The sequence below is a fragment of the Morone saxatilis genome, unplaced genomic scaffold, assembly GCF_004916995.1.
Source record: "Morone saxatilis isolate NCDOM2014 unplaced genomic scaffold, NCSU_SB_2.0 Contig21, whole genome shotgun sequence".
NCBI lineage: Eukaryota > Metazoa > Chordata > Actinopteri > Moronidae > Morone > Morone saxatilis.
Genome location: NW_023339774.1, coordinates 17,583,661 through 17,600,922, shown reverse-complemented (window position 1 = coordinate 17,600,922; position 17,262 = coordinate 17,583,661). Strand labels below are relative to the sequence as shown.

Sequence of the window (17,262 nt, the reverse complement as noted above, 5' to 3'; positions counted from 1 at the left end):
ACCTCTCATCTCATCCAACATTCCCCGATGCTGTCTGATCCGGAGTGCTGGGGTTAGGGGACATGTTTTGCCTTTTCATCCTCTAGGCTTACCACTCAGCATATCAGAGCTTCATTTAGTCATTCATATTTATTTCTTGAAGGCCACAGAAATGAAGAAGAATTTATATTAATCACATCAGATATCCTTTTCCTTGCAAAAAAATATTTTTTTTTCTGGGCAGTTTACTGATCCGAGACAGTGATTTGTGGTATTACCGGACACACACTCATCAAATTAAAACCCAGGGCAGAGATATTTGCTATTCGCGTGACCTTTCAGTGGATATAAAAGAGGCAAAGCAGCTTGTTGGCAGCAGGCTAAATATTGGTCATATATCCTCTTAGTCATTGATCAGCTCCACCTCAGAAGTATTACATGAAAATCAGCCAACTGTGATATATGAAAAATTAACCACAGCCTTCTGTGAATCGATACTAATGGAACTATATGTTATAAGACTCAAACAGAGTCAGAGTGCCACCATGTAAATGAGTCACACTAAGCCATGCAGCACAAGACAGGAGGCTACATATTTTCTAGCACCTGTCAAGCATTGTAAATTAGAGTAAATGTGCCACAAGTTTCCTTCTATCTTATCTGAATGACACAACCCACACTGAACAACTGAGAGCAAACAAATGTATTTTTGAGTAGTATTCCTGTAGAGAAAGTCGTGGTGAAAGAGCCAGTCTGGGAAAGCCAACTGTTCATTTTTTAAAAAGAGTGATTATACCATTTATATTCCCTGCTGCAGCTTTCTTTCCATAACAGGTGAATTAATTTGGACAGCAATCGCCAGTTATTAAAAAGTGCAGGGTCTCTGTGCAAAAATGCAGCAATGTAACATTCCTGATATCCTTTACATATATTCTAAGTCAAAACATTTTGCACCGGCTCTGAGGAACTTTCCTCATCAGCACCTTCACATTATTTTCCAGTGATCTGTCGCATAATAACTAAAACCTCATGGGTAAGTGGAGACGAAAGGTAAATCATTCTGCGTGTTTCCAAAAGGCGCCAAGCTCTCTCAGTGCCCCGAAATCCGATTCCGTTGTGCCAAGGGGAGCCCTCTCCCTCATGGGCTGTCAATAACCCTCCACTGACCTTGTGAAAACACATCGACTATTCCCCAAAGTGAGCTTGTCTGGCTGCAACACAACGCACGTCCGCTCCTGTCTCAATTCATCCGAGCGGGAGACTGTTGGCCTGAAGAGCTCTGGAGTGTTAATGGCTATTGAAGAATGTCTGTTTGCACTGTTTCAACACTCCAAACAACACAAAATTCGACTTCCAGACACCCAATTCAAAAGCAGCTCACATTTACATGCGAAGAAAATCAGAGAATATTTGGTGAAGATTCAGCTGAGATGCGCAAACAACTGCCGGCCTCACACATTAATTTCCTGCTGTGATTTTACCATTATTCTCCCCAGTGCCTCTATTTGTATCCTAAGTAGTCAAACTAACACTTTGGAGCGTAGTGTCACGGTAAACCGAAGTAGCCATGGGGATTGTGTGATTTGCGGGTGGGTTTAGACATTATGACAGCAACAGAAGTGCCAGTGCCCGGGTAGTCGGGAAAAAGCTTATGTACTGTCTCTACAGTGCAGAGATTCGCCAAAGAGCCACATCACCAAACTCGGCGTGGTAACACTGCACCAAGCAGATGCACCACTCCTCACAAACCCATAGCGCAATAGGTGGTGTGAACATACCTGGTTTTTATGCCGAGTCCCATCTTCGAGTTCAGAAGAGCTGTTCATGATTCCCCATTGGTCATTTACCATCCTACGAAGAATCTGCACATCAGATCCGCCTGTGTGTTCCAGGCGACGGAGAATAAAGCCGCTCTTTTTGAAGTCTTTACCTGTGATTTAGCTACTCCATTGAAAAATGGGGTATTTAACGTTAAAAAAAGAAGGAGACACAACTACTTCTGCGGCTCAGCAACCACACACCGCACAAATTACGCACCAAAATTCCTCCCGAGAGTCTCCTGATTATCTGGCGGTTATTCCAATTAAAAATAATAAAAGAAAGAGTGTTTACAGGCTCCAGGGTTTGTAAGTTGACTCACAGATGCAGCACAATTATACTGAATTTAACAAAAACTAAAAAAAATAACCCCAAATGATCCCCAAAGCACCGGGCGCAGTCCTTTTACTCCATAAAAAGGAATCGACTGAAAATCTTCTTTGGCTCAGATTGCAAAGTGCAACCTGACCATTCTGTCCATCCACTCCAGTTTCCAGGACACTTGGAGACGACAGGTTAGCCCAGACTATGTCCAGTTAAGGCTGAACAGGTAAAGACAGGATGGGATAGGGTCGCAGAGCTGCCGCGTTCCTTTTACTCGTTAATTCGGCGAGAAGATCCCGACACCGAGCCAAGGGAGATGGATAGAACCTCCTTTATTCGCGTCAGGCTGCTGTGGCTGGTATTTCACAGAGATGCCTTTGACAAGACGGGTACGGGAAGATTAGCGAGCTCCGCTTGTGTGCCGCACGGGGCGCTCCGTGCCTCCGACTGTCAATCAACGCGTCCCTTCGCTAAGCGCTGCGCGCTCAGCGTTCCCTCCCTGTGCCGCCCTGCCCTCGACTGCTGTGCCACTGCGCCTGCTACTTCACTTCCACCGTACCGTACGTAGACTCTCCTATTCCACTGCAACCCAAACAGCAAATTGTTGTAAATGTATAGTGTACACAGACTGTGTAATAGGATAATGTAACATAACACCGGACCGCGGCTGCAATCCTCCTGAAAATCTAATAAAAGTTGCAACAATTTTCAAGGCTCGTCATATAAGGGATACCTGACATGGTTTAGTAATTATCTCAAAGTGTTAATGACTAGGTGTGACATCACCCAGCACTTCTAATTTAAGTGACAGCCTTTAGAAGTAGGTCTGCTTGTTTTTGAGTTTAAAGGAGAGGAACCTCACTATAGCAGAAAAAAAGATGAAACAGAATATTAAACTGAAGCAACTGTCTCATTTATTTCACAGAAATCAGATTTAAACCACCAGAGTCCTTCCCTAGATTCACACAAGTTTATCTGAGGCGAGCCCTGAGATAATTGGACATGGTTTGTAAAATAGAAGGTCAGGACTTAATGTAAACGAAATGCTAGATACAGTAAACATGTTCACTTAACATATAGCTGAATCTATGCAAGGCAAGTATGACTCCATTTGACAATATTAGCAAAGGCTAAAAAAAACTGAAGAATAATAATGAAAGAAAATTCACCTGGCTGTGATTTGGTTTTAGAGGTTTGTCTCAAAAAAGCAATATTTTCTTTTGGCCTTTCCCTCACTGTGTATTAAACCAGTAATTATGATTATCACAGAGAACTTGTCCTCATGTTTGAACGTCACATATAAATTAACCAGCAGGTTCCTACAGAAATCAATTCCCACAGGTTTCAGTGTACTCAGTTGCTGGTGACAGGCAGCACAGGAGCACACAAATACCTCCCCTCCCTTGTACACAGAGTCATTACTGTCAATAATGTGGCCCACACTAGTGCATGTTTTTGTTCGGTTAAGGTATTTTGATAGACAGATGATTAGAGCTCTAATCATTGGTGCAGGGACCAAGCCAGGAGTGAGATCACTTATCCTTGTGATGAACCTGCATTAAAAAAAGGGGGAGGGGGGAAGGAGGAAACGTGCTAAATAGGGTCACAGCTACACAATGTGCAGTGTCAGCAGTTCTGACATCCACCAGTGGATTGAGGGTATGTTGTTAAAGGTGGAATAGTTATGTAATAGATGACAACCCATATAGGAGCAAAAACTGTTGTTGTTTGTTTGTCTCTTTGTCTCTTTTTAGTAGGATATATTTGCAACAATTGAATATATGCATAACATTTAGTGTATAATCACATGAAAATAAGAATCATTATGCTACAGTCATCGTGGGTCGCCTTCCGTGGAGGCTGCCATGTTGAACTGATCTGTTTCTTTGGCTTTGGAAAGAAAAAAAGTATAGTATAGTATAACCTCTAATGTGTTAATTTGGTCAGTTTCCTTTTACATACATGTACGCATGCTAATCATATTTAGAATGTATAATATATTACAAATAGTTAAAGATATGTAGATGCTTTTTAATGTGCATATATAGGATTGCATGTGAGTGTGTGTGCATTAGCAGTAGGTAGTTTAGGTATGTGCAGTATGCGTGAGCATGTATAGCCTACATGTAAGCTTTAATTTTTCACTTTCTTTTCATGCTTTTTTTATTTTAATAGTCACATTGTCCACATTCCTTCACATGTTTTGTTGCTTTGCTTCCCTAATCTATGTCAATATGGTCATTCAATGATCTTAAAAAACATCAAGATCAGATTCAGGAAGAAGTTCCCATGGTTCCCTTGGCAAAGGAGAAGTGCTCACTAACATATTTTGACAGATTTGTGAACAAAATAAGCCTTTTGTGTACATAGAGAAAGTCTTAGATCTTTTGAGTTCAGCCATGATGAATGGGGGCAAAAACAAAAGTGTTGCGTTTATAATTTTGTTCAGTGTACTTTAATACTTAAATTATTTTCTTAATGAATATTTCATGAGTGAAAGTTTTATTTTCCATTAATACAAATAAATGTTTACTGGGTGATAAGAATGATAACATTTGTCATAGAGGCTATTTTTAGGGCTTTGAATACAGGTGTGCCTTGGGATTTTGGCTTGCCCTTTAGAGCACCTTGAGCACAAAAAGTTTGAAAACCATTGTGCTAAACACATCTGAGCGTGTCATATATCATATGTAAAAACAGACATATTGACTTGTGCTTACTGAAACAAAAGGCACTTAACACCAAATGTCTTTTTACACCCTGAGGTTGTGGTTCCTATTTGATGAAAAAAGAGAAATGTGCAAACATTGCACATTTGCTGACAAACTGCAGGGTTATTCAATTTGGTCTATATCCTTCCGGGCTTTTGACAGATATTATAATAATATAGCGATTTCTTTCACAATGAATGAGCCATGACTTTAATATCAAGGGAGAAGGTATAATGGAGGACTGCAAAATATACAGCCGAGCAAACCATTGTAGGTAGAGTCTTGGTTACACCAGCTGGTGATCAGGTCTTTGTCTGATAATGTGTGTGCTTGAAGTGTGTGTGCTCAGTTCTGGCCCCATCTTTGAATGTCACTGAAACCTGATCAGCCAGAGACATTCAGAGAAAAAGGAGAAGTCTCTCAGGAAGAGCTGCTTATCTCTACAATTAGCCCAAACAATACAGCCCTTCATTGGCTTTGCTGTTTTACGTGTCCTGATATCCAAATGAGCATGTTTGTTTGTATTTTGTGTGACACTTTGCTCAAGCTCTGCACTTGGTTCACTGTTGCTGTTTGAGATTTTTTTCACCCCATGGCTGTGTTGGTTTGAATTTTTACGCATGGAGTGGCAGCAGGACAAATGCACAGAACTGTGAAGAACCAACAGGGTGAACTGCCCTTCCCAAAATGCCAAGCCTATAATTTGCAAAACGACAGAGTTGCAAAAAAGAAAGAAAGAAAGGGAGAAAATGAGAAAAATGTGTGTGAAGGAAGAAAGGGTGGTAAAGAATATTAAGAACAGTACAGAATGGCATTGAGTTCATATGAGATAATACATTTTATGAGAGGTTTACTAAACAAGTATGGGAGAGTAACAGCCGTTTAAACTTCTAGTAAGAAGCATATGCTCATAGAGATACACACATTGCACAAGTAAATTCACTGTCCATCAGCACACATCCACAAACTTACATCCACACTCATAAGTGCACACTCAAACACACACCGAATAACGGTAAACGTAATCAAAGTGTCAGTCCCTATACTCTCATCAAAAGAATTCAGTGAAAAATCGATAGGGGACACAAACAGAGGCAGTGCAGGCTGAGGGAGAAGTCTCTGGTGTTATTAATGTATAATGATGGTCTTTCTCAAGAATCTCCAGAGGAGGGGCAAAGCGCTCGCACCTCTGAAGTGCAAAGTCAAAGGCAGTGTTGCATCTCTCCCTGGCTGCTCTGTTAATTCCCTAACTTAGCCCGAGGTTAGCCATAGGTGTGGGACATGATTGAGGTTACTGATACATCGGATTCTTTGCAGAGCTCTTCGCTCTGCCCTCTCCCTTTTTCAGTTAGAATATCAACCCTGTGGGGCAAAGCTATTTCATCAAACACTGCACACATACGCACACTTGCAAACACACATTCTTGAGAACTGAGGGCCCAGAGAGTACACTGAGTCTAGTCGCAGATAGAGGTGACATTTACTAATGAAGGAAAAAGACTTAAATCTGGGAGATGAGATTGAGATGCTGATGATGATCACAAAAGTGATTGTAATGATCATGAGCTTGAAAATATGGTGACCAGCACCTTCTTTATTCTCTTCAATACTGTCTACAAGCTAGTATGATTATGTTCTTTATCTGTGATAGTATTTATGGGATGTATCATATTCTGAGCTTTGCTGTTGTCATCTCCTGCTCGGCTTCCATCCTATTCAGTGAGTCAGGTGTTACTTTTTTGCCTTTGCAACTTCGATCCATGTTTCCAATCCGGTAGCTGCTGTTGTATGACTCATATACGGCATGTTTTGTCATCTCTGTCTCGTTAGAGCTCTGTTTGCCTATTGGCTCACAGTCAGGATGTCTCCGTGAGCCGCTGAGCTGTGTTTGTTGAATGGTTTGTAATTATCTGCAGGCCTCCCTTGGGCAATGCTCCCGGGCACCTCTGCAAGTATATACCAATGAACCCTTTCTTTTTGAGCTAGGAGAGCAGCAGGAAGACTGGGGACGCACGTATCATAAAAGGGAAGTAAAAGCAAAGTGTAAGAATCTTATTACAACATGCAATTAACCCATCCGTGCACTGTTTACCTGCAACCTCACCTTCCTCTGTAGCGACCCCTTTTTCACGTATTTCCTTTTGCTTCCTCAACCTCTCTTCCTTTTTAACTCGTTGTACTGCATGGCATCAAACAAGCTTACCTACCAATAATACACAAGTATGTGATCCTATTGCCCTCTCAAGGAACTTAAGGTCTTTAATGTTGTATTAAATGTAGGGCTGAACTCCCACGGTGGTTTTAAGTCCAATCTGTACCTCTTTGGGGGATTGGGAATTAAGTAGGCAGTAGGTAATCCAAAAATACTTGTTCTTGTAATGTCTTATAATTCCATTAAGACTCTTTACCCCCTACAGTGATTCCTGTACCTATAGTATAGCCCAGCCCTTAATGTGCCTTATTTGAGTTCCATTAAATCACTCTGCAGTTCCAAACAGGCTGTTCTTCTCTTTGGTTGTGACTATAAACTACCAGAGTTTATTAATATGGAAAGCCTTGTAAATCACTCTAGTAATCTTATGTTCGCAAACGATCCGAATCTTTTCAACGGCTCTTTGCTTCGAACAAAGGGAACCGAGTCATACTTGGTGAGAACCAATCTTTTTATCATTCACATGGTTTGTTACACAAAATCAGCAGAGAAGTCTGCCTTGGTAACTGTTTGGAAAAGGACAGCCATTTTCAAAAAATATGTGAATGGATGAGCCCTCTTTTCTATCAGCTTCTATCAGAGGCTAATGTCAACCAGTCAGACCAATTAATCATATGACACATAGGAGAGCAAAGTCGGTTGGTAAATAAAACTCTTGCTGAAGCTCATTGAGAAGAGCGAGAAAAGCTTTCAGTAAAGTGTTGCATAAATTACATTCAAAGCATGGCAACTTTATTTACATACCACATTTTATACAGGGTAAATCCAAAGTAGTAAATTGATTGACAAAGCAGAGATATATGGCATCACCTTGTGTACAATGCAGATCATTGACATTGGGTCTGGAAATACGAGTGCACAATTCCCTCATAACATTCACTTTGGCATTTTTTCACTTGTTTATTACACCTCAAGTTATTAGTTTCTAAAGTGACACATTCCACACATGCAGTTGCAGCTTGCAGTTTATTTATACCATGCAAAGCACATTTAACACTGCAAATTTTCTCAGTAATGTTTTATTTATACTTTTTGTCTTATGGCACACATCTTCAAGGTACACAATGTAATTCTCGTTGTCAAGGTACCCAACAAAACTTCAGTATTTACCCCTAGCATGCACCAGCACCAGCCAATGACAGTCCATATATACTTATATGTGTGGGAAAGCTGGTCTGCATAATATTCAGTGGCCTGCCTTCCTCTCTCTCTTTTAATCAGCCTTCAAAATCATGGAGGAGGAATGCAATGTGTACATAATTTGTGTCTACAGCATGTAATCTGCATTTGAAAGTTTGTTATCATTTTGCAGAATTTTACAAGACAGCGCTGTGTGACCCCAGAGCTCAGGAAAAGGATATGTTGGGGTGTGTAAGAAAGAGTCTCTCCTGTGGTGCTATGCAGTAATGTGTGTGAAAATACCAAAGACGGGAGATGAAATTCTACTACTTCACTCAGCCTGTGTCAGTGCACTTTCAGGTGAAACCAAAGAGACGGAACCAAAGAGAAAAATGAAAATGATATATAATAATCATAATATCACAGTCATGCTGCTTGAAATATTGTAGCTATTGGAGTTGATGGCAGATAGGCCAGGACGTCATGTCAACCCCACCGAATCCATTCCTGGCTCGAAAGGAAGGTAAAAAGGTATCTTGAAAGAAGAGGAATGTGTAGGTTGAGTGGCCATAGATGAAAGAGACTCCAACTCTTTCATGTTTGTGCCTACTAAAGAAAGAAAAAAATCAATCAGTGTACAAATACTGTAAATCACTGAGTTAGGGAGCAGGCCAAAGGTGAAAAAATCTCCTCTCCAAAAAGCATTAGCTGTCCTCAATATATTTGGCCTTCTCCATCTAACAGCAATGCCAACAAAGAATTGAAATAACCAGTTTAAATAATTGATACTTGGTTAAACAGACTGCATGCTGTTATTATTTGTTTGAAGTTAAACTTTGCCATCATCCAGTCAGTGACTGCTTTCTAAATCTGGAATTTCTAAAGAGAGCACAGTATCTTATGGAGTGGGAATACGGCAAAGATCTTATTTTTTAATCAACAATATGGTCATATTAAACATGCATGCAAAATGTTAACTTTAAATTTATTTTAACGGCTATTGGTGGCAACTGATTAAGGCATTTATGGTCATGTTTAGGGAGCTAAAACACGTTAGGAAAATCTCACACAATAAAGATATATATATCTATATATATATAGGAAATATATAGAGTCGCATAGCTCTGTTTATTTATCAAAACGTGGCGTTCCAGGCGTGGGCCTTCATCCAACTCATGACAAACAACAAGACAAAGCATATAGGCGTACTTTAATAGCTCAAGCTGAGAAGCATTCTGTTTGAGTAAAAAGGACTTCCACCTGGTTGTAAATGCATTTGTTCCTCAATTAAGGAGAGGCATGAGGGAATAGTAGCACAGCCAAAAAAAGGTAGACAATAACCACTCAAGGCCTCTGCTATACAAGAAAGAAGGAATGGATACAAACAAGGATCAGTACCATGTGATAAAAGTACATCACTGCAAGGGATGCTAATATATGTCACGTATACTTCTCAACTGAAATGCTGAATTATTATACGTGTGTTATAATGTGTTATAGAGGTATGTGTTTAAAAATTTGTTTACAAAAAGAGCAATGTAAAAAATTCAAAAAAAATATTTTGAATTAGGCAATTCAGTTTTTTGAACGGAAGGAATGAGTGCAAAATCACAATGAAGATAAAGGAATTCAACACTGGCTATGTGCCAGCTCTTGGCAGTCCTCCAATTAACGCCTTAGTTTGGGTTAATGTATTGTCATGCCCCTGTGATACCCTGCAACTGAGGATTCTTGTTGCAATGACTAAACCAATAAACACAACATTACTTTGTACAAAATAAGAAGAACACCTCTCCCTTTCTAAAGCTGATATCATTTAATGCTGTTTGGACATGATGGGCACCTGTTTTAAATGATATTCTTCTGATTTTCATTAAGTTTTGAAGAGTAAGCACATGCATGCCAAGACAAGTCAGAAATTCCCACTACCTCCTATCAACCCTCTACAACCTCTCTAAAGGCTGGGTCACTCCAGAATTTAAAATGGTGACATTTTGTGGCAAAATAAATTAATTCCAGCAAAATTGCTGTGAGGATTTGCTTGCACAAGCGAATAAATCTGCACATTTGCACCTTTGACCAATGTCAGACCATCTTGACAGAGCTACCGTTGAGGGAATAGAGTGTCAGAGGGTCCAAAATCTAGAAAGCTATTGTAGCAATGCATTATTCACTATCATTTAACCTGTTCCATCGGATAATCGACCGCTCCACAAAAGGGGCATAGTTTTCACACAGTTAGAGGAAGTCAATGGTGTAAATACTTCTTTTGAATAAACAAGGTGAAGTTTAAAGGCTGTCCCCCCAAGTTGACGAGTAGTCATTCAATAAAGCCAATAGTCAACTAGTCATTGTATGTTTATGATAATTTAATTAACACTTAACTTCCATCTTCCCAAAAACAAATACTGGCAGACTTATAGAAAAGGTCAGTGTTGCAACAATCCCCGATACTTTGGTCCTGGTAAAAACTCGTAGCTCATAGAAAACTGTATCGACTAAGACTCTTCTCAGTCGACTAAGGTATTGTGCTGTTAGCAAGCAAGCTAACAAGTTTACAGTTAAGTGCCAGTTAACAAGCAGTAGTGAAGCCTAGCTAGCTTGGACAGCTTGTTTTTCCCTCTACAATAACTCTTTGTTATTATAATTATGTTTAGTCCCAGGAATAAAATGATAATGAAGGCTGAAGCTCGGGAAGCTGGACTGACTTTTGTTTAAAATGTAGGTGAAGAGCTCCTGCTCAAATCCATGTGTGAAATGAGGCTGTCTAAATACAGATCTGAATGGCAGATGAACCACGAGTGGATCAGTCATGTTAGTGGGAAGAAGTACAAGGCTGTACTGTACAGTTTGCCATAGAGTATTTTCAGTCACAAATGGTGGACAGTCCATGTGGAACATTCAGGGACTACCACACCACAACTCAACTGATGTAACTGTGCTTTACTCTTATTGACATTATTTTCTTTAGATTCATGTTGAGTGTAGCAGAAGACTTTGAAATTGATGACACTGAAACCCTCACTTGATTTGTGTCCCTGTGGCATGGTGTCCCTTATTTTTACCTAATGAAGGTGGCAACCCAACTTAAAAATGATGACAAGTGTTTATAGGGTCATAGTTATCTTCCACTATCTTCTTTGTCTTTTCCAGTGAGTTGTACATGGCTCACATTATATCAGCTGGTTCCTGTACTCAGACTCCTGCTTAGCTTTGGCGCTAGAGTCATTTGAGGCATTCTGCAGAAGACATGATTACTCCTGGTTGTATTTGAAGTCTGCAGTGTACAGTGCAAACATGAAAGGAGACAGGACTGTTCCCTGTGGGTCTGCAGAGCTACCTACCAGCTGTTCAGGCACACAGTGCTACAGCTTCAGAACCCAGGATCTGTTTGGTAGTCAGGTAGTATTATTGCGTTACTTGACCTATGGGGTCAAAACTACTGTAATGCAAACTGAATAATAGCAATAAAATAAAGGAGGAAGTGAGTTTCCACAATGCAAGATATGTGTATCCAAAGCAGCTCCAATAAGTTGCACATTCATAACAAGAGTGGTCAGTCAATGCTATTGAAAAAATACCTATGAATGAGTGAAACTGTTTTTGACAGGACTAAAAAGATGTAATATGGATGTGACTGCTGTAAATTAAATTACAGTAATTACATGTACTGTATGCTATATTTATTTCAAATTTAATTTAAGGATAAACCCTTTGAGATCCACCATCTCATTTTCAAGAGGGTCCTTAGACATGCAAATTATATGGGTGGATTTATTATACACAATTCACAAAAGTACTTTAATGTTACGTGTGGATGAGCAAAAACATGTAGTCTACTGATTAGACCAAGTAACTGAAATGTTTTTTTTAAGGAGAACATGAAAAAGAAGAAAATCTCCATTCTAAATATAGAGGCGATTACGATGTTCAGGGAAGATAAAAGATGCACTTCAAGTATCAAGAGGAGATGGGGGCCTCTCATAAACTGTCATTTGCAGCACATTTTATCACAGGTAAAGTAAAGTAAACAGCTCTGTCCCCTTGTTAAATGCTTTCTCAGAGGGACAGAATGAGCACACACTGTCTTGTATCATCTATATTTTGCTTTCTAACTTGCAAATACTGTGTTTTTTTTCTCATGAGAGCAAATGAAAACCAAATGGGATCTCTCCTGTCACAGGCATAAGCCCAAGAAGATCGGATGACAGCTGTACTCAGAAAACCACAATATCCATGGCAATTGCTTTTGCTTGATCAGTCAGCCCTTCCCGTCTACCAAAAGAGTGAAAGAAGTGCACTGTCATTGTACATGCTGCAAAGATGTCTGATATATGTAAGATAACACCAAGTTATTGGTATGAACACTTTTTTCAGCAATCTAAACATTCATTGTGACAGCCGGATTTGAATATGCATAAGCTAAAGGGGAGTAATGAGTCTACTGTGTATGTCTCCAAACAATATTTCATTGGGAGTCATTGGTTTTTTATGAATTCCTCTGGGGATATACTTTGAGTTTGTGGATGGTGACAGTTGGTGGGTGCTTCACCCACTTTGGTGGTCATGGATGGACTTTGCCTTATCAATGCAATTTTGCCCATTTAGAAGAAGCAGAAACAACATAATGTTACCACCTTGTAAAAAGTTGATGGTGAACTTGTTAGTATTTTCATTTTCATTTTCATTTGGAGTCATGTTCATGTCCACCAAATAAATTAAGTTCAACATTCACTGTCCTTTTAGCTCTGTTTTGGTTACTACCAACTCCTTTGCTGCTAAATGTTCTAGTTTTGTTCAGCTAGTTGCTAACTTTGTCTATTTGGTGTTAGGCAGGTGGTGTAAAGAGTTTTTTTTAAAAAACTAAAAGCTATAGAGCAATGACAGTGAACCAAAACAGCAAAGCCAAAACAATGAGCTGAAAGACGCTGTAAAGCTCCACTGAGCTGAGAGGAAATGCAAAACTGAGTGACAATTCTCTGTGGGCTTTTCACCACGAGCAACCGCTTTCACATTACATATTGTCTTCAGATTTTAAATTTTTTGAATAAGAGTATAGCTGCTTTAATATTTTGGATTGGAACTGATACAATATGTCTTGCATTGGCATTTTGTATGGATAATCAGTGGTAGAGATAGACTTCAATCTCGGTATGCAAATTTACTTCAGGTACACAATAGAATGCCAAACTATACTCTGCTCTTCTCTCACTTTGTGTGCCTTTTGTTCCACAGTAGGAAAGAGCACTAAAGGAGTACAGCTGATGGTCTGCTGCTGACAAGGCTCTTACACAGCCAAATTGCTATAATGTACTGTCAATCTGAAAAAAGGGGGAGTGAGGAGTGAAAAACATAGAAAAAACAACCTCCAGGATACAAATCTTCTTGGGCAGCTGAACCCACTGAAAACACTAGTAAAGAAACAACTACTTCTACATTCACCTGCTTAAAGTTAAATCAAACAAATGGGCCACTGAAAACATCTGAACATTTTGAAAATGTGTTGAATCATTATACGGATTATTTTCTTTCTAAGAAAACAAATATCTATTGAGAATATACTTGAGTGACTGGCCAATGGACCTCCTCCAAAACACTGTCTAAGAACAAAAAATAATAATATTTATTGTCTACAAATGTGGAAATTTGCCCTTGGCTGCACAGGCCGGTTAAAACACATCATTGTAAATCACAATACAAACAGTAATAAAAAAACTATGTGCAACTCATTATCTCAAAAACAGCCACAAGAAATCCCTTGCCAGATTCTACCAGAAAGCAGTGCAGTGTAGTTTGTAAAAGGAGACAACGTGAGATATCAGGTTTCATTTATACTCTTTCTAAGCCCAAAGCCAATTAATATGTGATTCAAATGAAAGTAATTGTATTTATCTTTATAATAGGATTAGATATACAAAGACTGAATTATCTTGTTTAAGTTTTCTGAAAGAAAAAAAAGTTTTACAATACATGTTTCATGTCTCACAGTTTTTGTAACTTTTATGATACTGAGAGGAGCACAGGAATCCAGTAACACTAGAAAGCTCCATTACCTCTAGGAGCTGCCTTGGCTTATATATTGAGAATTTGACAGTCTCCAGGCCAACAGTGGGGGTTTGCAGTGAGAAGCACCATAGTATGAGAACAGGCCATTACAAATGGGGAGAAAAATGTGGAAAATCACAAAAGCATGGGTCAAATCTTGGATGAGGACACCTCCTTTACAGAAAATGATGGCCACTGATTTATAGGACCATAAAATTATAGGCCATTGGGAAAAAATTACTGAAGATAAAAAATAATGCAAGTCATTAATAATAATAATAATTTGCTAGACTGACCAAAATGTCTAGGAAATTATACCTTTGTTTTTAAGTAATGTTTTATTTTATTGCTATGAATTTCCCATATAATTTCTTGTCATTTGATTATCTTCCATCAGTGTATAAGCATGCTTGTCCCAAATTCTAGATAGCGCCAGAGCTGCCTCATTACTCCAAACTAATTAGTATCAATACTGGATTGTACCAATAGTCCGTCCCTTGTCACTCTGTTGAGACTGTACAGAAGAATTGAGAGTGCAGATTGGTGAAAGTGATTCTGTCAGTAGACAATTAGAAGCCTATTACACCACCAGATATCATTTTCATTATTTTAAAAGGATAGACCTATTACCCGACTGCGTCCTTTCAACTGAAAATATGTATAATATTTTATGAAAAACACAAGGAGATGGCTAAACATAATGAGATTAATGCTAGCTCTGGGAAAGAGCAAAAGTGGAATTGGCAATTAGATTTTAAAAAAAGTAAAAGATGTGGGAGAACAAATCTGACGAGCTTTGTTTTGTTAGGTATAATGATTTCCAATTAGAGTGGCTGTTGCATCTAAATTAAATGCTCAACAAAATAGGTTAAAGTCAAAATACACTAACTGTAATATGGTAGGTCAAAGCATATGGTCAGAAGACCTTCTGTGAAAGAACTCAAAGAGAGTTCTTTAGTCCACTTTAATGAAAGAACAAATTCAGATTAGTCTACATGGCCTCTAAGCAGGATCTATTTCTTGATTAGAATTGTTATGATGCAGTACAGTGTCCCACAACTGAATCATCAAGAAGCCTTGTATAATTAAACACAAAAATATGTAATTTATTGAAAGTCCACTTGCATTCCAAATTGGATAGAACAGTTTAAAATCTGTAGGAATTATTCTGCAGGGACAAAACAAAGAACACCTACCTGAACAAAGATTTAATTATGATTTCATTGCAGCAGTTTGATGTGGGAAGGTTACTTTGTAAGCAGTCTACCCACCAATTTAATTGTACTAAAATATGTTTGAAGAAAAGTTAAATGACACAACGTGAGTGAATATAGCAAAAAAAAAAAAAAAACAACCTGCCCACGTCTAGACTATTTTTGCACAACCACCATCAAGGCCTGAATCACATCATCAAATCAAACGGACAAGGAAACAGGCAGAAAACAATCTAGCACCCAAACAAGCAGTCCAGTAAATAAAATAGTCTGACGCACGAAATGAGCAGCCCTGGGACGGTGAAAATCAATTAAGTTGGGGGTCCGTTGGGTGTTTGAGGGGGGGTGTCTGCTGTTCCTTCCTGATAAGAACATTTCTGTGCTTGATTTGGTTATGCCAAGAGAAGATTATCGCCTGGCAGGAGCAGCAGTAGGCCTTACTCATTAAGTGGTGGGTTATTGCCAGTCCTCGACACCAGAGCCAAGGTTTTAGTACATTGTAATGGGGGCTGGGTAAACACTCAAACACACAGGGAATCTTGGCCTGTTTTAGTTTTTGGAAAACTAAATTGCCTGTTTTATCAAGGATTAGTTATTAACCTTGATCCTATTTTAATGACAGAGGGTACTTTATCAGATGTGCAGTGCTGGGACATGTGGTGAGGCTGTGGTGTAGGTATGGATTTTACAAAAGAATGACAAGAGGCATCTGTTTATCCTTTAAAAGAAGGATACATGGGTCATTACATTGGCTTCCCTGCTGCTTTCAGCTATTGTTTCCTTTTAAATGATTTGTGGGATTTGGGGATTTTTTTTTTTCTTTTTGCAGCAGGGTTTGTTTGAACCAGCAGAGAATCCATGGATGAATCAGACTGCCAAACAAGCAGTTCATTGGTGGTTCAAGATGATAATTGGTCTCACAAGAGGTAACGGTAGCTTAGTTATACTTTTCTGTCAATTTTATCATTTAATGTTAACACATGTTGGCCTTAGTCTGCTGTAAAAACATACTCAGAGGAACATAGTGAGGAAAGACTGGCTGTGAAACAGATAGCAAACTTCCACGAAAGCCTGAAAACTAAGGCTTAACTCCAATGTAATCAAGTTATTGTAAAAACAAAAACTGTTGGACTCCAAGCAAGGGAATATTTACCCCTTAACCCCATAGGTACGTTCCTGTTCTGCCCTTGAAAATATTTGGTTGAAAGGTTTCAATAACGGCACACCGTGCACCACCCCAGGTCCCAGAAATGAAAAAGCCCGTCATGTGTAATTGGTGTGTGCGGCATTGTGCTGAGCCACGGGGACCCTGAGTAAATATAACCTGACAGTGTGAAAAAAGGGAGAGAAAAGGTTCTTTTGATCCCTTATTCATCTCTCCCCTGTCACAGATAAGGCTGCCGGGGTTGGACGATGGAAGGATGATTTTCCCTGAGAAGAGCGAGAGGCTACACTACAGTGTCACAATACAGACTTGGAGAGACAGAGGGTGGGGGGTGGGTGAAATCGAAGAATAATGCTAAGTGTGAGCGATTATAAAAGTATTTTCTTGTGGAAATGGAGGGCAAAGCCGGAGAGGATGCACTATCTTTCTATTGAATGGAATGTTTCACACACTGCATATATGTGAGGGGCCTCTGCAGTGTTTGTTGTCCTCCCTCTTTTGACTAAGGCATATAAAATAATGCTCTAAATCTGAAAATTTGACAGTAATGCTTTCTTTCTTATGTGCCCCAATGGTGTTGAATGCATTGGAGTATTTAATGTGCAAACAGCTTTCTGTAAATGAAAATTGGAAGTGAGAGCGTATATGTGTGTAGGTGTGTTTGTGTGTGAGTGT

The 17,262-nt window shown here is 39.2% G+C and overlaps 1 protein-coding gene across 2 annotated transcripts in view; it reads right to left on the bottom strand.

The window, feature by feature from the left end:
- Positions 1 to 2,122, bottom strand: part of fibcd1 (fibrinogen C domain containing 1) — a 109,491-nt gene extending 107,369 nt beyond the window's left edge. For both annotated transcript variants that reach the window (XM_035668661.1, XM_035668662.1), the window contains exon 1: positions 1,758 to 2,122. In XM_035668661.1, the coding sequence (XP_035524554.1) occupies positions 1,758 to 1,829 (72 nt within the window). In that variant the 5' untranslated portion in view covers positions 1,830 to 2,122. The remainder of the gene's footprint in view (positions 1 to 1,757) is intronic.
- Between the last annotated feature and the right edge of the window lie 15,140 nt (positions 2,123 to 17,262).